Genomic DNA, 23,509 nt, shown 5'->3' on the forward strand with positions numbered 1-23,509 from the left:
GGAGAACAATGTGAATTTCCACAAGTAATTTTGATTTTGAGACAATTAATTAATATAAGAGGTTTTATACATCCAACGGTCCAAACATGTCGGCCACCGACCCAAAAATCAAAATATAAGTAGGTCATACCCAAAAATTCAACACTATCTCAGTCACTCTCATGTGCAACACCACACAACCCACGTGCGTACCGTTTGTTGTGGGCACGTGTGCCGCACCCATCTCAAAAAACCATGATCATCGTTGGTTGGTGCAGCTGGAGGAGGAGGAGAGGAGGAGAGGAGGAGCTGAGGAGGTCTCATGTTTCAAGTTTCAACTTTGAACTCTCGCTCCTGCTTGCTTGCTTCCCATGCTTTGCTTCCTTTGAAATTTCTCCAATCTCGCATTTAGTTTTCCCTTCTCGTTTGGAGAATCACCAGAAACCAGCTAGTTTTTTGTATAATTATTTTCAAAAAGTTACCTCTCTCTCTCTCTTCACTGGTCAGTCCCACTTTCCACCTCACAGAAACGAAAGGTTGATACAGAAAGGAGAGCTGGAAAAAAAAAAAAGAGGATAATTAAAAGTGCAACTTTGCAGCTTTGATTGTTTTTTTTCTTCCTACTTTCAAGTTTCAACCTTACTGTAAATTGTCCCCTAACATTTCTTTGTTTCGACAATACCCATTTTGGAAACCAGAAAATCGTCTTCTACGACTCTACTACTTTGGTTCTATTTCTGGTTTTAGCTTGCCAATCTTTTCCTCTTGTTCGTTTTTGTAGTAGATTTTCTTTTTTCCAAAACACTGTTTCAGTTTCTCCTTTCTTTCTTCTTCCTGAGTTGATTTCTTTATTATATTTGGGAGATTTTAGATTCCTCTTAGTCACAGTGAAAAAGAAAAACCCATCAGCCGAACTCGATTTTTTTCCCATCGGTTCTGGAGGTGGGTTTTCTTGAACGGTGGCTTTTTTTTAGTTGTACTCTTCCTTCTCCATTGGAATAAGAGTTGAAAAACTTCCATTGAAAAACTGAGTTTTTATTGGCACTCTGCATTGATTTCTTCTTTTTGTCTTAATAAGCTTCAACTTTATTTTCAGAACCTGCCGCAGTGTAGCTCATTTGGATCCTCCTACCCTTTTCTTTCCTTTTTCTCCCGTTTGCCTTTTGATTTTTTATAATTTTTTCCCCATTTGCTTTCCAGATTCACCTGTCAACTGTGGTGTATCAGAAATCCTTACTCCACAGCCTCTTCCTTTTTTTAGGATACATAGCTGGATTTTTGGAGATCGGGCGAACCCACAAGCCAAAAACCGTTACTTTCTTTTACTCTAGTATAAAGCTTCCCATTCAACCTCGTTGAACAACCATATTTCGTCAATCAGTTTCTTTCTTCCCATCACTGTATACTAGGTTCTGTGTACTGCATCTTGTGGCTTGATTGTCTCATAGGCTAATTTTTCGTTAAGCTCATCTTCCTCTTGTTGATTCCTTCCAACCCATTTCGGCAAATCTAGCTTTTGTGTACTGAATCTTCTGGGCTAATAGATAAAATGACCAGTATCTGGTTTCTATCTTGGGTTTTCTCTGTTTCTCTGCTATTGAATTTTTCTCATGTTGTTAGTCTTGGAGTCAACTGGGGAACGATGGCAACACATCAATTGCCTCCTGACGTGGTAGCTCAGATGTTGAAAGACAATGGTTTTGAGAAAGTGAAGCTGTTCGACGCCGACCAAACTACCTTGAGTTCTTTGACTGGAAGTACGATTGAAGTGATGGTCGCCATCCCAAATAACATGCTTGCCGAAATGACCGACTATGGCAGGGCCAAGCAGTGGGTCAGGAGAAATATCACTCGGTATAACTTCAATGGAGGAGTGAACATAAAGTAAGATTTCTACTTTATTCCTTTCTTTTCCTTCTAATTTCTTTTTCCCTTTCGTGAATTCGGAGGAACTGAATCTGTCTTGACAAAGGCTTCTCTGATTGGGTCAAAATTTGATTTTTGATTGGTTTTACTTGTGAAATCATTCTATTGTACTCCAGTTTATATGGCATAGGTTTTGCATATAGAGAGCATAACTTGGATTCCATATGCCAGGCATACTTTGAAAAGAGGTATACTTAGTGTGCCACTTTGGCTGGCCAAATGAAAACTTTAAGCAAGAAGAATAAGGCTTCAGAACTTTGTGGTTTGATTCTTAGCTGAGTTATCATCGTATAAAAAGCAATAGTGGCTAACCTGAATAGGAATAGACAAGTGGTTTCAACTTTCAATTCATTACCTGGTAATCTATGAAAGAGCATCCAATACATGCAGCTCCCATCCCGGCCGGGTCTGGAAGATCAAATTTATGTAGACTAACCCTGCTGATTCTAGGAGGTTTCTTTCCGAAGCAGTCTCCCATTTATCATGCTTAATACATCTAGTTAGCATTCTATTTTGGACTTGAAAATGAAGGTCCTTCAATTTTAAAGTTCAAAAACTTCAGTCCTTTCATAGAGCTGAAAATATACTTTTAGACCTGTGGCTGAATTTGGAAGTTGCTGATAATTTGGCCCATGAGCCCTTGCCAGGGAAGAGAGAAATAATCAGAAACTGATGACCTTTGGCCTTGACTCATGTTTTTCCTAGCTGATGGTCCGGCCAAGAGGCAGCCAGTGACTGCTACTTCCAATGTAACTTTGGTTGCTGTGTTCCCCCTCTTGCTGTTTCAGAGCTTCCTAGTATGAACTTCTAGCTATGCAGGATTTACAAGTTCTATGAAGTGAGGTACCAGTCCCTTGAAAAAAATATAATATTAATAAATATCAATTACATGTACAACCCTTGATATTCTGACCACCTGCCATTGCTTGGACATTTACATGGACCTTCCCTGCAATATTGTGGGGCTTACTAGTAACTACTACCATGTCATGTCTGTTAAGTTGAGACCGAAGTTAACCACTCATAAATGGCCATATTTTACCCTTCAAGAGTGTTTATTTTACCATCCCTTCAATTATGAGCCTGAACCGAGTTCCCCAACCTTCCTTCATTCTAATCTCATATAACATCTCACCTCTTTCTTCTCTAGTCAACCTCCTCTGTTCTCTTTGAAATGGAGGAGCACCAGTCTCCATCTAGTGATCTTTTGAGATGTGAAGCTGACTTAAGAAAGCTCCACCCACCACTAAAACAATAGAATAGGCTCCCCTTAGATCCAGAAACCTAACAAACTGCTCATTGCAGTCTAACGTGCAGCTAAATTTAGATCATAGGTGTTCAAATGATAGCAGGCAAGGAACTCCAGCAAAACCCACACTCATTTCACATCATTAAAGGCCCATTAACAGTTCCAAGCAAGTTATTGATGCATATGGAGAAGATGAAAGAGAATAATATGGAAAAGAAGATAGGGAAGAAGAGCTATGATGTAAAATAAGTTAACATAGCAAAAGCATTGGCATTTCAGAACAGAAACTCAAAGAATTAGAAGAAGGTATAACGGGTTCCTGGAAAACCAATACTCATCCAAAAAAGAATGTGACGAGAGCCATCTCCAGTTTATTGATCTCACGCACTCAAGAAGCTTCTGAATAGGGAGAAGAAAGTTAAATCAGATACAGTAAAAACCCGTAAACATCTTTTGGAGGGTGAATAAACAACCACTTCCAATTAGTATTACTCTTCTTTGCCTTGGTCCACACCAATCTTTTTCTATTCTTATTTCTGTTGATTAGGGTATCAATATTACTTATACGTTACTGCATAGAATGATTCAGTCCATTGTGATACCTATGTCAATGGCATAGGGTTCTTGTGAGTTGCTGGATACACAGATGTTTGTGTTTTTATTTCACTAGAGAGAGGTCGTGGAGAGAAATAACATTCACCAAAAAGTGGCTGAACAAGGGGGAGTGTGTTCAAAAGTACACTTTTCTTTATTTTCACCACAGATAGAGGATGCATTAAGAGTCCAAACCCTATTTTTAAAATAGATTTGGGGATATTGAATTCTGGAGGATGAATAAGGGTACAAATTGTATTTCAAATTTCACATTTTGTTCATAGAATTAGGGTCTTGATGTCTTTCACATTTCAAAACTAATATTATCAGCCAGCAGTTGTATGTACGTATCTGTGCAAACTACCGGGGTTGACCGATGAATGCTTCTAAATCTAGGGGGCTGCATGTAATTTCTCGCAAATAAATATTGTCTATGACTGCTTAATTGCTTGCCGAGTGCAACTCTTGTTGCCATCTTGTACTGATGTTCATCTTATTACCTGAATCAGTCATTTAAAAACAAATTCTTTGGGGTGCATGCAGCATGCAAAGAGAGGGGGGGGGAAGAGGGGAGGGGGGAGGGCATGCTTTTGGAGCATGAGTTCTTGGTTGGTGGTTAGTAGATAAAGAAGGGTTTCAAGCTGGTTCCCCCCCCCCCCCCCTGGGGGTACAGGTTCCAAGCAGTTTCGGGCACCAACTTAGTGAGCAAGAGTCTCCACAGGAAAAAAGAAATCCCTTTTCTTTTCAGTTCAAAGGCAGGGTAGGTGTGGAGTCAGGATTCTATCCAAGGTCCATCCCTTTGTTGACTATATAGTTTATCACAAGCTTCATAAAAGGCATCTCATTAATTGATATTTCAGGTCAGAGGTTGTTAGTTGGTAGATAAAGATGGGTTTCATGCGATTGTGGGTACTAACTTAGCATGTAAGAATCTTCTGTTTTGGGGGGGTGGGGGTGGGTTGGGAATGAAAAGAAAACCTATTTAAGTTCGAAGGCAGGGTAGGTGTGGTAGGTGTTTGAGTCAGGATTCTGTCTTAGTGCATGCCTTTGCCTGCTGTAGAATTTTTTATCACAAGCTCCGTGGGAAGCATCGCATGAATTGATATTCTGAGTCACAGGTTGGTGGTTGATAACAATGGGTTTCACATCTTAGCATGCAAGACTCTTCTTAGGAAAAAAAAGACAAAATACACCGTCTTTTTCAGGGTAGGTGTGGAGTCAGGATTCTATACTAGGACCTTGCCTTTTGTCAACTATAGCATTATCACTAGCTTCGTGGGAGGCATCTCATGAATAGATATTGTGGTTGTTTTCCCTTATTTCATTTTATCTTGGATTTGGTGCTTGATATTTGTGGGATATGTTTATCTAAGCTAGGGGGATGAGGGGAATAAATAAAGATCTAGATAATGCATGCTATTATGGACTTCTATTCCCCTTTTTTACCCTCTCCTCTCTTCATAGGTCTGGAATTCTTTTATTTTATTTGAAGTTCAGTGCAGTTAAAAGATTATTCAAAAGGAAATTATAGTAGAACAGCATTTCAATTACTTGGTACTTAAACATCCAACAAGAAGAAGGTTGTTGTTTCATTTTCTTAAAAGAAATTCTAGATTTATCTTCCACTTTCTGTTGATGCCTAAAAGAACCTATAGATTTGGTCTGTAATTGGTGATTATTCTATTATGGGGAGGAACTTTAAGAGGCACGGTACCATTAATGGATATGCCAAGACGTCGTAGAAGAAGACTTTTGTACCTAGACCAAAAGATTCTTGCATCTGCTGTCTGGTGGTCTATCCTGTTGCTACTTTATCCTTTTTCGTAAGATCTATGTACCCCTAAGTGGCACTGTTCTCTTTGTACAAGTTCTATATTGAGTAGCATTCAAACCAAGGACTGCATCATAGTATGTGAAGTTTTTATTGGTTAAATAAATAGATTGTGGCTTATTTGAAGATGATTCTCCACAATGTATACTTAGCTGTTCAGTTCTAGAAGGTAGTGCCAGCCACGGACAATGACTAGTCTTCTCGTTAGGCCTATGTGAATTACTAAGTAATGATTTGCTGGATGTCCTTATCCATTTGAGAGAACTCCGGTGGGTATTGACATATCTAATCTAGAAGATACTGAGGACCTAGCAAGCCTGTTTGGGTTGATGTCTATTCAATTATGTATTCACATGGGTTGCTAGATGCATTATCAATTGATTTGGACAATATCAGTCTATGAAATATCTTTTGAACATGTGTAACCTATGTGATCAATCACAGACATTGGCAAGAAAAGGAAAGACAATAGGTGACCAGTTAAAACAATGTGAGTAAAGCCTAATGACAAATCTATTTTTCTTGGGACTCTCTTGATTTTAACTCAATAATTTTTGGGTTACCCTGAGGACATCTTGTTCAGCTGATGTTGAATCTTGTGATTGAGACTCTGGTGATTTATTTAAACAACCAGACTTTAGTTTAATCATTGGGTGAATATAAATTAATCCAGCTCAGCCTGCAACTTCTTGTATCTGAGTTACTCTTAATCAAAGTATGCACACTAAATTAAGCAGCAGTCTGGATGCCAGAGAGTCCAGGCAGTCCAAACTTGTATGGAACTGTTACTGGGAATTCATGTAGGCATCAACCCAGCTTCCCGAAGTTTAGAAACACCCTCCAAATTTAGCTACTTCCTGATTTGACTATTTGGTTCCCATCCGCATCAAATAAAAAATAATATTTATAAATAAAATAAGATATCTAGTCTTTCTTATAGTTGCTCTACACACATTTTAAACCATATTTTCCATCCATTTGTTAGATTTATTAGTTCTCTATTGTGTTTTGGCTGTTGATAATGAGTGGATAGCTGGTGCTCATAATCATGGTTCTCTTTTGTGTTTTTGTTTTCTGGTAGATATGTGGCAGTAGGGAACGAGCCTTTCCTGTCATCGTACAACAACTCATTTATAAATGTGACCTTTCCTGCCCTTCAGAACATTCAGAATGCACTCAACGATGCTGGGGTTGGAGACAACATAAAGGCCACTGTACCCTTGAATGCTGATGTCTACAACTCACCTGAAAGCAATCAGGTCCCATCTGCTGGAATGTTCCGAGCTGACATCAGTGGATTGATGACTGAAATTGTTCAGTTCCTCAGCAAGAATAATGCTCCCTTCACTGTCAACATCTATCCTTTCTTAAGTCTCTATGCTAATCCAGATTTCCCTGTTGATTTTGCTTTCTTTGATGGAGTTAGTAACCCCATAAGTGATAATGGGGTTCTATACACCAATGTCTTCGATGCCAACTTTGACACATTGGTTTCAGCTCTAAAGGGAATTGGTTATGGAGACATGCCAGTCTTGGTTGGGGAGGTTGGTTGGCCCACAGATGGAGACAAGAATGCAAATGTGCTTTATGCCCAGAGGTTCTACAATGGGCTCTTGAGAAAGCTTGCTTCCAATCAAGGTACTCCATTGCGACCTGGGTATCTTGAAGTTTATTTGTTTGGACTCATTGATGAGGATGCCAAGAGCATTGCCCCTGGGAACTTTGAGCGTCATTGGGGAATCTTCAGATACGATGGGAAGCCCAAGTTCTCAATGGATATCCCAGGCCAGGGGGAAAACAAACTTCTAGTGGCAGCAGCAGATGTGCAATATTTGCCTAACCGCTGGTGTGTGTTTAATCCAAATGCCAAGGACCTCAGCAAACTTGGAGATAACATCAATTATGCTTGTAGCCGTTCTGATTGCACTGCACTTGGTTATGGTTCGTCATGTAACAACTTGGATGTTCAAGGCAATGCTTCATATGCTTTCAACATGTATTTCCAAATTCAGAATCAGCAACCTTTGAGCTGTAATTTCCAGGGTCTGGCCATGATCACAACACAGAATGCGTCACAGGGTACATGCAATTTCATCATTCAAATTGTATCAGTCACTTCCTCACTCAGACCTTCAGCAATTGTATTGTTCTTCATGTTGGTGCCTTTGTTTTTTATGGCCTGATGATTGTTCTGTAGGTATATGTACTTTTTCCTAATACTTACTTATCTCTGTTGTTTCCTGTGAACTTTCTAGATGTGTTTAATTTTTTTTTCTTATCCATTCAATAAAACATAATTTTTCTTTAGCCTAGGTTCCTATTCCATACTGTGGTCTTATTGTTGACGAATAGCCAATCTGAGTGGTGATAATGCTCAGGCAGCTTCTAAGGTACGAAGAAGCCAAACTAGTAATGAGCTCACCATTAATGCATGTAGATGAGATTCACGATTAATCCTGGAATAAATTAAACCTGCTAGATAGATGCAAATGAGCGTCTTCAGTGCCCATGTTGGACCAAGTAATATGATTTCTTACACCATCAAAACCACTTGCTCTGTTTGGTCCCCGGATCATTGACAAGAAGATGACCCTACAGTATCACTTTCAGTTTACATATTGTTGAAAAGTGATAATATAATGTATAAGGTATTGATGGGTATGGCTGTGAAATTGCCAATATAAGCAGACAACGTATGGAGGAAAATAACTATAAGTGTTGCAGATGAGCAGACAAAGAACTCAGTTTTGCAGTGAAAATCCATTGGCATGCCTAATATGAAGTTATCAAACACGTTTTATTTCTACTCAATGCTTGATAACTATGATGTCAAGGGGTCGAATTCCCTTGGGTTTGGACTTCGGATGCAAAGCCATATCTTATATTTAAATTATATATAAAAGGTTATTCCCTGAGGATGTTGTCAAGATGTACGTAAACTAATCTAAGACAAACCCCAGTTTTGAAAAAAAAAATGCACTTTTTCACCTTATCAAATCAAGTAAGTTGGCATCAATGTAATTAGGGTTTTAAAAATCAGATCTGATCCATGGATACCACCGGCCTATTTTCAGATCGGAATTAGTCGAGATAGTCCTCCTATTAGAACTTACAAAGAGTTCATCTATTAGGAAAATTTCAATTTCTTACCATACAAGGGTAGCTCAGCTGGTAATGGCCGTCACCTTTTAGCAAAGAAGTCACGGATTCGACACTCAAGTAACAGTCTCCCCCCTCTTAATGTAACGCTGTTCATTCCATGAACGTGCACCCACACACAAATAGAAGTTCTCAATGGGGAACTGGGTCCTGACACGTGGCAGTAAAAATTTACCGTTGAGAAGAGTATCATGAGAGGATTAGCTTAGCAAGCAACAGAGCAGTGTGTGGACAGAGGAAGAAATAGACGAACAGAAGTCCCTGAAACCTCTAGCAATGGCTTCTCTTCTTCCTTTCTCTCTCCCGAAACCAACACCCAATTTAATCAGAGCATCATCGGCTTCGTCCCCGGTAACAGAAACAAGCCCAGCTACTCTCCAGACTCTCAATCAGAATTTCGGCCGGAAAGGAGTCAAGTTCACCGAATCAGGTGATGCTCCGGTCGTCGAACTGACTGTGAGAAATGGCAGCTCCGTCAGCGTCCGTATTCCAGATGGCCTTGTCACCTCCTACAGGCCCAAGGTTTACTGGAAAGATGATGGCTTCGAGGAGGTTCTCTATACTCTCCAAGGAGATTCTAGTTCTGCTAAAGGTGGAATTGGTCTCGTCCTTAATGAAGTTCCTCAATCCTCCACTTCAATTTCAAAGGCCTCTTCCTCACCTTTGTGTACTTCAGAATGGGTTGTCAAGGATGTTGATTCTGACTCCATTGATGCTCTCCAGGTACTGCTTTCTAACTGTTTTCTCCCTTCCTTTCCTACTTAGTTGATGTGTTTTTGGTGTTGCAGGTTGAATTGAGCTGCACCTGTGGAGCCCTTGAGATAAACTACATCGTCTCACTCTTCCCTCTCAGCTTGGCAACTGCAGTTATGGTAAAGAACAATGGCCGCAAGGCTGTCAACTTAACCAGCGCAATTTTAACCCATTTCAAATTTAAAAACAGAGGAGGAGCAGGAATCCTAGGGCTCAGAGGCTGCTCCTACTGCACCCACCCACCATTGCCATCCAAATTTGAAATCTTGTCTCCCTCTGAAGCAATGAAACCAGAACCCGCAGGCTGGTTCTCTTTTGATTCTGAAACTCAGGGTAAAGTAGGTTCTTGGACAGTAGAAGACAATTTGTTCACCGTACTGAGCGACAAGATGAGCAGGGTATACTCAGCTCCTCCAACTGAAAGATTGAAGAGAATTTACAACACCCCACCTTCCAAATATGAAACCATTGATCAGGTATTTCTTTTGTCAAATCAAGTTTATTTATCTATTGTATTCCCAATTGCACCAAAGCTGTTAGGTAGTTAAAGTCATTTATTTTCTCTGTCATCCTGCAGGGAAGGGAGCTTGAATTCCGGTTTATAAGAATGGGTTATGATGACATATACGTATCAACCCCAGGTTCTTTATCACAGAAATATGGAAAAGACTATTTCATCTGCACTGGCCCTGCTTCAATGCTAGTGCCTGTAGTTGTGAACCCTGGTGAAGATTGGAGAGGAGCACAGGTTATTGAGCATGATAATTTGTAATTGTACATTCAAGAGTAGATTTTTCTAGCAACCCCCTCCTCCCTCTTTCTTTTTCATTTCCTTTTTTGTTGGAGAAGAATGTATTTCATATCTTATCCAAATTAGTATGAAGTTGAATTGCTTATATAATGTAATTATGTTTTTGTATTCCCATGTCAAAAGACGTATAAAACCAAAACACATATTCAGCTCCTCTCCCAGGAAGGAATATTTGATTTCATTTGTGATCTCAAACTTTGTCCACCTCTTTCTTTTGATCTTTAGGCTTTAACTTCTCATGTTGGCTTTGTGCATGTTTAATTACCAAAGAAAAAGAAGAGGTTGATAAATTTTAAAGCACTACCCACATGAATACTCTGAAGACTAATTTGGGACTTAGCAAGAAGGAAGCCCAAAAGGGAAGGCTACCGACTACAGAGACATCCTAATAATCAAAATCAATATTGTAGTCTACCTTTCGGCTTTGAGCATGTTTAAGTAACAAAGAGAGAGAAAAATGATACATTTTCAAAGCACTAGCCGCTTTGATGCTTAAAAAAACTTGTATATCAAGAAATTTCGAAGAGTAAAAATAGCAAAGAAAATCCCATAATCAGTTTTAGTTTGGAAACTGTTTTCAAAGCAAATGGTAAAACAGAGTTGCAATTTGTGGGATGGCCTACCATGGCTCTCCAGGCAAGACAAAGAACAGTTCACATGACAACACCAATGGAATTCAAATTTTGTGAACAAGTGGAACCCAAAGGTGCTCATGTGTCAAATTACAGGTCAGATTCAGATGAATCGCCTACATGGCAAGAAAAAGGGCTTCAAGAGGGTGCATGTTACCATATGTGGATCACCAAGAGGGTACATGCCACTACATGAAAGCCTATATGATTAAACAAAATACAAACGTTTGACACAATAAAGCTTTTGGTCTCTGCTGTGATTTTCTCCATAAACCAAAAAAGAAGGAACCATTGAACATGAAAAGAAATAAATATCCTCACTAGATTCATCCAAAAAAGAAAAATCCTCATTAGGTCAGATCTCTCAAAATCTGACTGGATAAAGACTAAACAAATGTAGAGTTTCATAATGGATACAAGTGTTTAGAGAATTTTGCTACTGTTAATCATAACTAGACCAAGCAAGGTAGCTTACATATTCTCTTACAGAATGATATCAAGTTGGAACAAGATCAGATTCTTCCTCCAGAATGCCACCAGGCCACAGGTCTGACATGGTAATTGCAAAAACAATGAAGAGGCAACAAATCAAATTAAGAATAACCATTGTATAACTTCTCTTTTTTATACTTTTGGGTTCAGTTTTATCTTCAGCATGCGCTCCATCATAGACTTGTTCAGCAATGGTGAGGACATTATCTGTTGATGACACAGATTCAGATTCACTTTGTGCCGACTCTCCAGTCTTGGACACATTCTTGGTACCTTCACCATTACATTTCAGATCATATGATTTACCGTTTCCTTCATAGACTTTTTCAGCAATGGCGAGGACATCATCTGTTAATGACACTGATTCAGAGTCACTTTGCACCCACTCTCCAGTCTTGGACACATTTTGGGTACCTTCAACATTACATTTTGAATCATATGATTTACCATTCCCTTCTAATTTGCTTCTTGGTCTCTCCTGTGATTGGTTCGAGTCTTGGCTTCTCAACCTGATGGTTTGCTTCTCAAAAAAGTCAGAATTTACATCATCTAGATCCTGAAGAGAATAAATAAGCTTCCTTGGAGTACTGAAGATCTTTATATCATCGATGCTGAGTTGCGAATGTGGCCTCTGAAGATTGAAAAGGAATAGAAAGAGGGTCGGGTTATGTTTTTTGTTAGTAACACAGGACGACTACATGAAAGAACACCAGCTGAGCCTTAATGTCTTCACTGGAAAAATTCAAATTTAGAGATTTCAGATTATCCTTGGATTCAGCTAACATTAAATTTTAAATAAATAATCAAATTAGAAAAGATAAAAGAGTAATCAGAGTATGGCAGTTATTAGCTATTCCAATTATTGTCTCTAAAGCATGGTACTAAACTCCCTTAATCCAAGAGCTTTCAAATAGAGTGATCATAGCAAAAATTATGCAGTGAAATGGATACCTTCAAATCAGGCCCTAAAGATTACTCTTATACTTTCTGGTCCATGAAGAAATTCAATGGTGGATCATAAAGGTGTGCTTTAACCATTGAAATGGTTACTGTGAGCACCTTGGGTTCACCGTGGTCACATGAAATGGTTTAAGTAGTCCATAATGTAGGCTTTAAATAGGGATCAGTAGTTGAAATGCCACAGGCAGTTTTCTCACAAGTACATGTACGTGCGCTTTTGTTTTTATTTATTTATTTTTTTTCAATGGGGGTTGGGGGTGGGGGGAGGGTAGGTTGAAGAGAGATCAAATGCATTTTACCTGTGGACTGGGAGTGGTACAACTTGTCATGCCATTGCTAGGACTTTCCTGAAAAAATCCTGTGAATTCCCCTGATTGATCTCCATTGTTGCTTGCTTCACCATCACCAAATCCATCCACCAAAGTGTGCGATGAATTACCACCCTTACGCACTTCTGAGAACAAATTATCCTTGAATGACAAATCCACTCCGCCATTCTCATGCTTCCAGAGTCTCCTGTTGATGCACCTGCCCCTACGATCCAAGTTACATGAAACTTGCCCAGTTGATACGGGTGATTCAATCAAAGAATCATATTCAAGAGAAGAATCAACAGTTTGTGACTCTGCTGATCCCGAAAGAGGAGATTGATCTCTTGAATCCCATGAATTTGTCCGCCTGCCATTATCTCTCCTCCTACAAAAATTTGATCCTGTTATTGAACCTGAATCCTTCTCCAACCTTGAACCTTCATCTGCAACTATTAATTTTGCAGTCTGTAGTGCTTCCGAAGCTGCTCCACTTACAAAAGCCATCTGATCTGAGAGGCATTTCTCCATCTCCTCAATCACTGCCTCCAGTTCGGTGAAGATAGTCCGAGAGTCTACACATTTCATTAAGAAATTCACCATCTGGATGGCAGACAAGCGCTTTTGAGAATTTGCATCTGCAACTCCAGCATCCAGTATACGTAGTCCAGATCGTATAACAGACCTTGCATATGCTTCAAAAGTTCGCCTGTTATGCTTTGCCAAAGCCATAGCCAACGCCATGTGAGAATTTGTTTGAGTGGGTTTTTCCTCCAATCCCCCCACAACTTTAAGACAAACCTCCTCAACAATCTCACGAGATGCAAAACGCCAGTTGTCAGAATCAACAAGAGCCTTCAAACACAATGCAGCTCCCGAAGCAAGGCCCTCTTGGGAACCCAATAAAGAGTCTGAAAGAGGCTTACAGAGGGAGTGGATTATCTTCCTTTTCTTGTCTTCTGGAGTCGATGGGTCAATCCCGTATCGAGCAATAGCAGGAACAACCCTTGAACATGCTTGCTGGAGAGGAAAAGATCCTGAGCTGGAAGCCATAGTATTGATGATGGTGGACATGATATTATCAATATGGGTAACAATATTAGGGCCATGCACGCGGGCAAGAACTTCATAAAGAGAAATAGAGCATTCCCCATATGATGAACCAGGTCCCTTTTCAGAAACCTGCGCGAGAAAGAGCGGAATAGCCTTTTTGTCCAGATCCCTCACATACGACTTAAGTGCTTTCATAGCTGATTTTCGGCTATCTGCATCTTTGTCAAGGTTCGCGAGTTCTCGCTGGAGAACTGGGCTTAGGTTTCTGCCCATTCTCAAGGCTGAAGCGACAAACAAGCCAGTAATTCACTAATTTCAGTACTAATTTCTACTGAAATTATGCACTCGATAATCAAAACAGAAGATGAAAAGAAATATAAAAGGTTCCCTTTTCTTTTATCAACAAATCCAGTAATATATGACCGATAATCTTTGGCAAATTCATAAGATTATTGTCGAACCCGGACTTCTAGACTTGCTTCAACGCGAATTGCTTTTTAAGTATGAAAAAGGAACACTCATCTATGCTTGAAAAGAAATATTTGCTTCATTACACTATTCTAGGGGAATATAAGTAAAAGCAGCATAACGCAGTTTCTCAAATCTAAGATCTTTGGTGATCTACCAACCATAGAGGAAAGAGACCATACCTGACTGAGAAAAGAGGGAAACTCTGCTACTATATATCTCTGTTACCTCTCCTTTAGTTTTGCTGATTATGAGACATTGAGAGCTTTGATCTAACAAGAAAAGAAGCAGAGAGCGAGAAATTCGTCTGCTCAAGGAAGATTGGGAGGGAAAAGAAGCAATCTGCGGAAATGGTAGAGAATCAAATTCCAAGAAAAGAACGATTCGGCGGCGCCAAGGGTTTAGTTTTCTTTCTCAGTCTACAGAGAGAGAGAGAGAGAGAGAGAGAGAGAAATCAATCAATCACCCTTAACATTTCGCTGTTTTTGTCACTACTCTTCGCGATCATTACTACCTCCCTTAAAAGCGGCCTGGCTCGGATGAAATTCAAAATCTTTTTCCGAAATTCCCCCGCCATCCCCTCAATTGACAATTGGATTTCTTGATTGATTAGACGAAACTACCCCTCGTGAACCGCGTTCTGGGAAATCTGTTTATTTGTCATTTCCTGATTTCCATTCAAAATGAAATATTTTTGTCTAACATACATGTTAAAATAAATGGATTGTTACAGTTGTCTCTAGTATTATAGCGTAATTACTAATTTATTTTTTTATATTTTTTAAAATTACTAATCTAACATTAAACTTTACCTATAATTACTATTGTCCCCCTTCTATTATACTCCATTAGTTAAGTAATGACGTGGCAATTTTTATTTATTTAAAATTTTTAAAATAACCCTAAAGTTGTTATGAATAATATTTTTTTATGGATGTTTATTACTCTCGAAGAGATTGTACATCCAATTGAAGATGTCAACTATCTAAAGATGCAATCTTGGTGATTCATATTCACTTATTAATGAAGATCACAGTCATTCATTACATAATGTTGGCAGTCAATATTTCCATTCTATACACCTTCTATCTTGGACAACAATCTATCATTCCATATAAAAAATTATCTTATTGTGTGTGAGAATTATATGTTATATTTCTTTGTAGATTCTGATATTTTCATATCAGAAAAAATGTTAGTTCTATTATAAATATGTAATGAATAATTTACTTAATAGAAAAGTTGAAACCACTTTGTCTTTTCTTTATTTTATAAAGAAAGTCTTATTCTAATTATTTATACTAAATTACATTATGACCCTAATAATTAAGAAGAAATTAAGTTCCTTATTTTTCAATTTTTCAATTTGACAAAAAATTGTTTTCATTTGGAGATGCAGGGTATCGATCCCCGTGCCTCTCGCATGCTAAGCGAGCGCTCTACCATCTGAGCTACATCCCCAAGACAAAAAAAATAGTTTTTGTTATTCACTTTCCAATTTGATGTTATTAATTTTAAGAAGTTTCTCATTTTCATTTATTTACTATCAAATTTAAGAAGTTTTTTTCTTGGCAAAAAATAATTTAGGTAATCATTTTTTATTCAAATTGGTACTCGATATGGCTTTTTTTTTTTTTTTTAAACGAGCATAATATTATATTTTGACTTTAAACTTAGAAGGACAAAATACAGATTAAACATTCAACGTAAACAGTCTCAAAACTAAAGTACAAGGGGCAACAGTATTATCTTTTAAATATATATATATATATATATATATATATATATATATATATATATGTGTGTGTGTGTGTGTGTGTGTGTGTGTGTGTGTGTTTTTGGAAATAGATGATTTATATATTAGGGATGAGCTTTACATAATATAGGGCAAGACTTCGTCCTTGACCCATACTAGGGGTGCAAGTTTGACCTTGATGGCCCTGACCTGCCGCCTTAAACCTGAATAGGGCTTAGACTCAAGATTGTGGCTTTGAGGGTAGGTTAGGGCAAAAATATTATGGCCTTGACTAGGGCCAAGGGCGGGTTTGAGATTACTCTTTAGTTCACCGGCCTGTCTTGACCCATCCCTGATTCTAGCCCTAATTTTGTCCTTGATGCTTGATATCAATGAATTAGGAATGGTGGCAAGGATAGGGTCAATCGGGTCAAGGCCAAGTATAGGGTCAATCAAGTTCATGGCCAGTTAGGACCAAGGACAAGTCCAATCAAGGCTAGAGCAAGGGACAAACAGGGCCAATCAGGGCTAGGGCCAGGGACAGGACCAATCAAAGCTTAAATGGGCTTGACTTGGCATTGTAAGGCTTAGAGTTAGGGACAACAATCATTGGCCTTAAATTAGGGTCCAGGCGGGAATAGGCTTAGATTAGAATATACAGGGTTAGACTTGGGATTGCAAAAGCCTAGCCTAGCCCAGCCTTACTGCAATCCTAACCCCAAGGGGATTCAAACTCTAACATCTTGCTTCTTTTTTTTTTGGTAAACAACAATCTTATTCAAAGCGGGTGGGAGGTGGGGGTGAACATAATGCCACCAACCATTTAATGGAAATCGGCCATTCTTTGGGGCCCGAAACCGAAAGGGCCTTCCTGGCTAAGAGATCTGCTATTACATTAGAACTCCTAGGAATAAAGGCAAGGACACAATGGCGGAAGTTATCCATCAGATAGTAGTATCTTGGATCAAGGGTTCCACTGTCATCGGGGGTTGAATCTCACCATCAAGATACCGGATTAATTGTTTGCAATAACCTCTTGCTTGGCACATAACAACTGAGCCATTCTAGAGGATTAAAGCCATTTATATTGGCACATAACAAACTATCTAGTACAAAAAGATTCTATGGTTAAAGTATGCATCATTTCTCTATTATGTAACAATTCAAATCATTAATCCGAGGCTTTAGAGATACGAATATCCAAAATAGTCTTACACTGAAAACTTTTTATACACACCTATACAACTAGAGAAGGATTCTTCCGTATCAAGATACACTCAAACAAAACCTGTCAATTGGTTATTAGATTTCTTTCATTTGGAATAAAACCCTGATCATTAATTGTTTTATTTACCAAAGATAGATTCGATCCAGCAAGCGCCTACGGTGTGAAACAGCTTACCTTCTGAAACTGAAGAAGGAAAAGTTGTACAAAATCAAACTTACGATTGAGATAAGCAAGACCTAATGTGAATAAACCATTAAACAAGAAAACAATAACCAATCAATGCCCTTACTCCAATCCAATACCAACAGGCTTCAGTGAAGACCCCACAAGAGTTGTTCCATTGATTATCTCTAACATGGAAAGAAAATTCAAACCTCTGTTTACCTTCAACAAGGACACTGTTTTCAATTTTATCTGAACTTCTTTTGTTCTTCATTAAATGATAAAAGGAAAAAAAGTATTACTCTTCCCAAACTTTTCCCAATGAACTCATTCACTGCATGGTTTTGAGCATCTCAGCATGCAAGAACTATCTGCCAAAAAGGAAAGATCAGCCCTCAGAATATATTACTGACATTAGAAGAGAAATTTTTAAAGATACAATTTTGATAGACTGCCACTGCCATATTGTCTTGAAAATGCAGATAAACGAGTTTCTTTTCATTAACAGACTGCCATATTGTCTTGAAGGGTTTTTCCTCTTGAAGTACCCTCCCCCCCCCCCCCCGCCCTGGGTTAGCAGCACGGGGACAGCACTTCGCCAAGCGCCTAAAACCCAGCAGAGAGAGGAAGAAAGCTGAGCCAAAGGAACCGGAGAACTGATTGATCACACGAGCGACAAAGAGCCCCCCTATTTAGGGAGGAGGAACAAGAATGGGGATGTACAAGGCTAGAACTAATGGTTAGGAATATTCTAGTGGGCGATATTTCTGGGATATCAGAGACAAGATACTATAGAGAGATCCCAGAATCTCCCTCCCAGAATGTGGGTTAAGGAGCCCATAGGTTATTTCTAAGTGGGCAGCAGGGGCCCAGAAATTATACCATGGGCCTATGATAAAGGGGGCATCTCCCCCACCAGCGAGCCGGGCGCGGGAACCTCCATATGTCTGGAACCGCCACAAGGCGGCCCAACGCTCGCCTCGGGCAATCCCTTCCACCACCAAATACCCGACTCGGAGGCACCCCACGGGATACCGACGCCAATATGTCCGCCTCCGCATAGGAGTTGTTATGCTGTAGGTGCCCTGTAGAAGTCCACGACAGGATCCCGCATCTCCTGGTAAGGCTCAACATACTGCATGGAAGACAGGATGGACTTGAGCTTTGGTGGGAGGTCTAGTCGGAGGAAACCTACCCACCCACGATTTTGAACGGGCCTCATACGACGGAACCGGCCTTTGTGCACCTTCGCAGGACTTGAATTGTTGGGGAGTAACTCACCAGACCATATCCCCGGCAAGTTGCGGGGCATCCTTGTGGCCCACTCTCATCTTCTAGGGCTTGTCTAAGAGACAGCCAGAACCCGCCTTGGTGTAGGCTGGGCAACGGGGGCATCACGCCGAACTCCTTAGAGTCCGACCTCCTCGGCGGCTGCCTTGGGGACATCCTCCTTGTCTTCTAAGAGTGCGCCAAAGGGAGCCCTCTGGCTCCCTCAATTGCATGGCCGAAAGAAGCCGGCCCCTCCTTAGTCCCTTGTATCGTTGGGACCATACAAGGTGCCCTTCCTCCATAATGCACACCTTGTTTAAGAATGGAAGGAGACCTGACCCGTGCAAGAATCCAGCCAAGCACCAAGTCGAAGTCGCCATTGTCACGACCGACAAGTCCACGGGCCTTTCCAAGCCCCAAGCATCTCGACTCGGCAACTCCCCGATAGGGCGGCCGAGGAGCAAGGCTCCCTCTCCTGCTCGCTTGAGCCCCAAAGCGCCTCCTCGTGAGACAAAGTGGGGCCCCGACAACCATGGCCCTGCCATTTTGGGATACGCACCTCTACGACACAACCCCTTTGTTGATGTAGGGGCTTTGTCTTCCTTGGCCTTGATAGCACCAAGCCGCGCAAGATCCCATGTGCACCTCCTCTCACCGTGTCTTCGAGGAGTGCACTAGGGGTTTGGGCAATCCCTAGCCCAATGTGGTCCATCACAAAGGAAGCATTTGTCTTGGGCGGAATTCTCTCTTTCTTGCTTGCCACCCTCCTGTTCGAAGAGAACTTGTTTGTGCCTTCCTGTGTGGGGCGACCCCTTCTCTCCCCCACCTTTGCCATTATTGCTCTTCTTGGCCTTAGACTCGTCCCTTCTAAACTCTATTAAGGACTCCGCCGCCGCTATAGCCGTAGCAAGATCTTGTACACCTCGACGTTGTAGCTCTTGCGAGGCCCAACTTTGGAGCCCATCCATGAAGTCGAAGAGAAGTTCCTCTTCGGTCATACTAGGGACCTCCAACATGAGTGTTGAGAACTCCTTCACGTAGTCTCGAATCGACCCCGTGTGCTTTAGCCTCTTGATGTTCTTTCGGGCCAAGAATGCAGCATTCTCCGGATAAAATTGTTTCTTAAGCTCTTTCTTGAAGTCTTCCCATGTGTCTATGGTGCACGTACCTCTTTGCATGTCGTTGTACCTTCGTCTCCACCATAGAGCTGCGGTCTCGGTGAGGTAGAGTTGCACGGTCTTGATCTTGGTAGACTCGTCCTCCATCGACGTAGCCTCGAAATACCGCTCCATGTGCCATAGGAAGTTGTCAACCTCCCGAGCATCTCTTGTTCCCTCGAATGCCTTAGGCTTTGGCACTTCCACCCTTGGTGCCTCACGCCACACATTCCCTCCAATCGTGGTTCTCCTGCACGTTGCTACCTCTCTACTCAATTCCGCACACGAGCTTCCACCGTGGCGATCCTTTCCACTACGGGCCGAAGGGCCTCAAACGTTGTTGTTGTTTGTGCTCCATGGTGTTGAGAGCACCCAATAGGAACTCCTGAGCTCGTCCATCCGGCCATCGAGCTCATCGGTCCTTTGCTCCCCAACGCAAGGCGTTCCCTTGCCTCGGCCATCGCCAACTCCACCCGCGTTAGACGTGGCTCCATAGTTGCACTAACTTCAACAGACTTCTCCTGCCCTTGCGCCTATCCTTGGTGGTGTGGGTCTCCCTCCCACGGTTTAGCTCCTCTTGTGCACCATTGAACGTCTCGGACTGCTCGTCATCGTGTTTTTCCCACACGCTGACACACCCAACCGAAGCTACGATACCACAAATGTCACGGCCTTAGTTATTGACTAAGCCAACCGTGGACACTTAGCACTTTCTTGCACTAAGTCGGCCTAAAACCCAGCTAGAGAGAGTAGAAGAAAGCTTAGAGCTCAAAGAGAACCTGAGAGAACTTGTATTGATCACTTCTTGATGCTTTGTACAAATGAGTCCCTCCCCTATTTATAGGTGAGGTAGGATACAATGAATGGTTGTGATTTGTACAAGTGTCTAGAATCTAATGGTTAGGAATATTCTAGTGGGTCTAGATATTTCAGGGATATTTCTAGAGACAAGATACTTTATGATGTAGATCTCGAATCTCCTCCCCGAATGTGGGTTAAGTGTAGCCCATTAGTGTTATTTAGTTGGGGAGTGTGGCCCATGAATATTATACCATTGGGCCTATGATAAAAGGCCCTAGGCCAAAAAAAAAAATTAAAAAAAAAAAAAAAAAAAAAAAAAAAAAAAAAAAAAAAAAAAAAAAAAAAAAGTCCATCATGAAACTTTTTATCCATACCGGCCCCCACCTCTTCTCCCTTTCATCTTCTTTTATTTTTCCAATCAACCTCATCCATTCCCTTCCCTTCCATAAATTTTTAACTTCTTTCCCAGGGACGTCTATGTGATTTGCTTTCTTTTATTTTATTTTTTTCTTAATTTTTGGTTATGACCATTACAGTGGGTGGGTTAGACTCCACACTTATTTGACATTCCTAGTACAGATTAAGCTACAGAAGAAAAGAATAAAGTAGCAAGGAAAGACTTCTCTTTTCATTTCCTTTGGGAGCAATGAATAAAGAAAATAAATAAACTAGTATTTGTTTTGACAAATGCACCAATACCAACTCTTGACTCTGATACGTACAATTGGCTTTTTTGATGTTTTACAACAAAAGTTTCCAAAAAAAGGGCGACCCATATATACAATTTGAGGTTCAAGTTAAGTTAAAGGTGCAAGTATCACTTCAGTTTCTAATCAATAACCTCCTAGTTCAACAAATAAAAGACAACAATCTAAATTAGCCTCCAAAAACCTCAACCAGAATCCCAACACCCATAAGCCTTAGGGGCTGATTTGGGGTATTTATTAGAAGCATCAAACGACCAGCTTGTTCTTCCCCCACCTCTCAGAGATGAAGAAGCAGAACACAGGGAAGAAAAAAGGAACAAATTGCAGGTTTGAGATCTGTAAAGATCATAATTTGTATTTGAAACGAATATTTTTATCTGTTACAGTTTTACAAATATCCTTTTTTACAATATCTGTTTCTCATGATTACATTTACTTTTCCCAAATTTTCTTCACCCCAAAAAACGTGCTAACCAAGCGCGAGAAGCTTTGATGTATGGGGATATTTTGGATTTTTCTTTCAAAAAGGATAAAAATTAAGTAAAATCCATAAAAAGAATCTTGATTCCGGCCTCTGCAATCTTTGTTCTTTGCGCATGATCGTGCATTGATTTTTTTGCTAATTTACCGATCTTCTCTACTAACTCCGGCTACAGTTCTTCCCTGGTTTCTTCTATTTTTCTGTACGAAAATCGAAACCTAGAGCAGTTGTGATCTCCTCAGAATTCCACCCTACTTTTTTCTAAGCAAATTCGAAAACTGGTCTGCCTTGAGAAGCAGAGCATCTAACACTGCTTGACTATCTAACAAAATCATATCCTCTTCGTAAAAACCAGAGGCTGATACCTGAACAGTTCATTCCACCTCAGTTCATTCCACCCACCTTCCTTTAAAACTGTTCCGATCCGTTCCAGATACCCTTCCACCCACTTGGGAAGTTTCCCATGAAAAATCGGCCGAGGAATGTCGAAGTAACGATCCAACGATGAAGAAGACAAAGAAGAGGATGAATTTCTTCGTCTTCTATCGACGGTCGCCTGTTTTTAGAACTCAACCCACCTGGGTATTCGGTTATGGTCGATGATGAGGTTTGCATCGCAGAAAGACGTCAAAGAGAAGAGTTAGGACTTGATTTTGTAAATTTCATAAAATTTTAACCCTTTAGATGTAAAAAAAAATTTATATTTATAAATATATCTTTGCATATTTTTTTATAACCGTCGGATTCATTTGGCCAAATCTTGGCCGTGGGCAGCACCGGGCCGCAAATAAAAGTCCCACACCTCATAGATTTTCTGGTTCTGTAGTTAATCGCCATGGTTGTGCGCATTGGGGCTTTGGGTCCGGGAAAGTTGTACGGAAGTAGCCTGCCGAGGCCCCGATTCTACACAGACGTGAAGCTGAGCGATGGTGGGAGTAGGGTAGATCCGCCGTCGACGGTCCTGGATCCGTTTCTCACCTGGGCCAGCGACGCGCATTGGTCCATGGGCGGTCTCAAGTTCAAACGTCACAGGCTACAGGGCAGGATCGAGGGCAGCATCAAGAAGCTAAGGGCACAGAAGGAGAGGAGTTTTAAGAAAAAGAAGAAACAGGGTATGAACAAAATCCCCATATCCACTTCAGTACCTCCATCTCTTTCTCCTCGAAAACGGGCTCTGCTCATCAATGAAGATGATGCGGACGAAGAAGAGGTCGCGAGGACTCCTATTGGTAAAAGCTCAGAGAGGAAACTTGGAGATGCGTTCGACAAGTCTGCTTCTGCTCGTGCTGCTTTAGTTAGTCCAGCAACTGCGAACAAAGTGAATTCTAAAGCAAAGTCCAAGGGGCAGAGCAACGATTCCTCTGTTTCTTTAAAGCCTAACAAAGCAAGCACTTTGAAGGAGAATGAGAGCAGGAACAATGAAGCTATTACCAATTCATCAACCCAAATCTCTCCTCTCACTAGACGACGACGAATTCTGCTTATCAATGATGGTGACACAGAAGAAGTAGAAGATAAGCGAGAGAGCAGCCCGGAAGCTCCACAAAAGAACAGGAGATCCGCTGCCAATAAAATGACTAATGGGTCATCGCCATAGAGTGGTGTTCTGGACGGAGTAGCGTCTGGGACCCGTGGCCGGAAATCGGAGCAACATGCTGCACCTATTGGATTGCGTAAGTCCATCAAGCGCGGGATGTGATTAGAACATTTAAGGAGTCTTGTATATGACTGCATTCTCTGTTATTTCACACTTC

At 40.7% G+C, this 23,509-nt stretch overlaps 3 protein-coding genes and 1 non-coding gene across 5 annotated transcripts; 2 read left to right on the top strand and 2 right to left on the bottom strand.

Moving 5' to 3' along the window:
- The first annotated feature begins 252 nt into the window (after positions 1-252).
- LOC149001281 (glucan endo-1,3-beta-glucosidase 8-like) lies at positions 253-7,886 on the top strand. Its single transcript, XM_089136472.1, has 2 exons — positions 253-1,863; positions 6,661-7,886. Exons 1-2 carry the CDS (start codon positions 1,529-1,531, stop codon positions 7,760-7,762), a joined length of 1,437 nt encoding a protein of 478 aa, XP_088992598.1. The 5' UTR covers positions 253-1,528; the 3' UTR covers positions 7,763-7,886.
- Positions 7,887-8,942: 1,056 nt separating this feature from the next.
- Positions 8,943-10,483, top strand: PNSB2 (NDH-dependent cyclic electron flow 1). 2 transcript variants are annotated; one of them, XM_089136474.1, is made up of 4 exons: positions 8,943-9,461; positions 9,527-9,610; positions 9,824-9,967; positions 10,069-10,483. In XM_089136474.1, the coding sequence occupies exons 1-4, from the start codon at positions 9,015-9,017 to the stop codon at positions 10,261-10,263; spliced, it is 870 nt and encodes a 289-aa protein (XP_088992600.1). In that variant the 5' UTR covers positions 8,943-9,014; the 3' UTR covers positions 10,264-10,483. The 2 variants fall into 2 exon arrangements, with proteins under 2 accessions (XP_088992600.1, XP_088992599.1); XM_089136473.1 differs by having other exon boundaries at positions 9,527-9,967.
- A 639-nt stretch (positions 10,484-11,122) lies between these two features.
- Positions 11,123-14,694, bottom strand: LOC149001283 (protein SINE1-like). Its single transcript, XM_089136475.1, has 3 exons — positions 14,398-14,694; positions 12,686-14,028; positions 11,123-12,057 (listed from the first exon to the last, which is right to left on the bottom strand). The coding sequence occupies exons 2-3, from the start codon at positions 14,018-14,020 to the stop codon at positions 11,431-11,433; spliced, it is 1,962 nt and encodes a 653-aa protein (XP_088992601.1). The 5' UTR covers positions 14,021-14,028; positions 14,398-14,694; the 3' UTR covers positions 11,123-11,430.
- Positions 14,695-15,603: 909 nt separating this feature from the next.
- TRNAA-AGC (transfer RNA alanine (anticodon AGC)) lies at positions 15,604-15,676 on the bottom strand. Its single transcript has one exon. It is a non-coding gene; the product is annotated as a tRNA-Ala (tRNA).
- Positions 15,677-23,509: the final 7,833 nt, after the last annotated feature.

Source organism: Hakea prostrata, chromosome 10 (genome assembly GCF_041222555.1).
Source record: "Hakea prostrata isolate BN-2017 chromosome 10, UWA_Hpros_2, whole genome shotgun sequence".
In the NCBI taxonomy this organism is placed as follows: domain Eukaryota; kingdom Viridiplantae; phylum Streptophyta; class Magnoliopsida; order Proteales; family Proteaceae; genus Hakea; species Hakea prostrata.

Coding starts and splice junctions, on each gene's coding strand:
- LOC149001281 (XM_089136472.1), top strand. CDS start 1,529: ATGACCAGTATCTGGTTTCTATCTTGGGTTTTCTCTGTTTCTCTGCTA. Junction 1,864..6,660: donor AATGGAGGAGTGAACATAAA/GTAAGATTTCTA, acceptor GTTTTCTGGTAG/ATATGTGGCAGTAGGGAACG.
- PNSB2 (XM_089136473.1), top strand. CDS start 9,015: ATGGCTTCTCTTCTTCCTTTCTCTCTCCCGAAACCAACACCCAATTTA. Junction 9,462..9,526: donor ACTCCATTGATGCTCTCCAG/GTACTGCTTTCT, acceptor TTGGTGTTGCAG/GTTGAATTGAGCTGCACCTG. Junction 9,968..10,068: donor AATATGAAACCATTGATCAG/GTATTTCTTTTG, acceptor GTCATCCTGCAG/GGAAGGGAGCTTGAATTCCG.
- LOC149001283 (XM_089136475.1), bottom strand. CDS start 14,020: ATGGGCAGAAACCTAAGCCCAGTTCTCCAGCGAGAACTCGCGAACCTT. Junction 12,058..12,685: donor GTACCACTCCCAGTCCACAG/GTAAAATGCATT, acceptor TTCAATCTTCAG/AGGCCACATTCGCAACTCAG.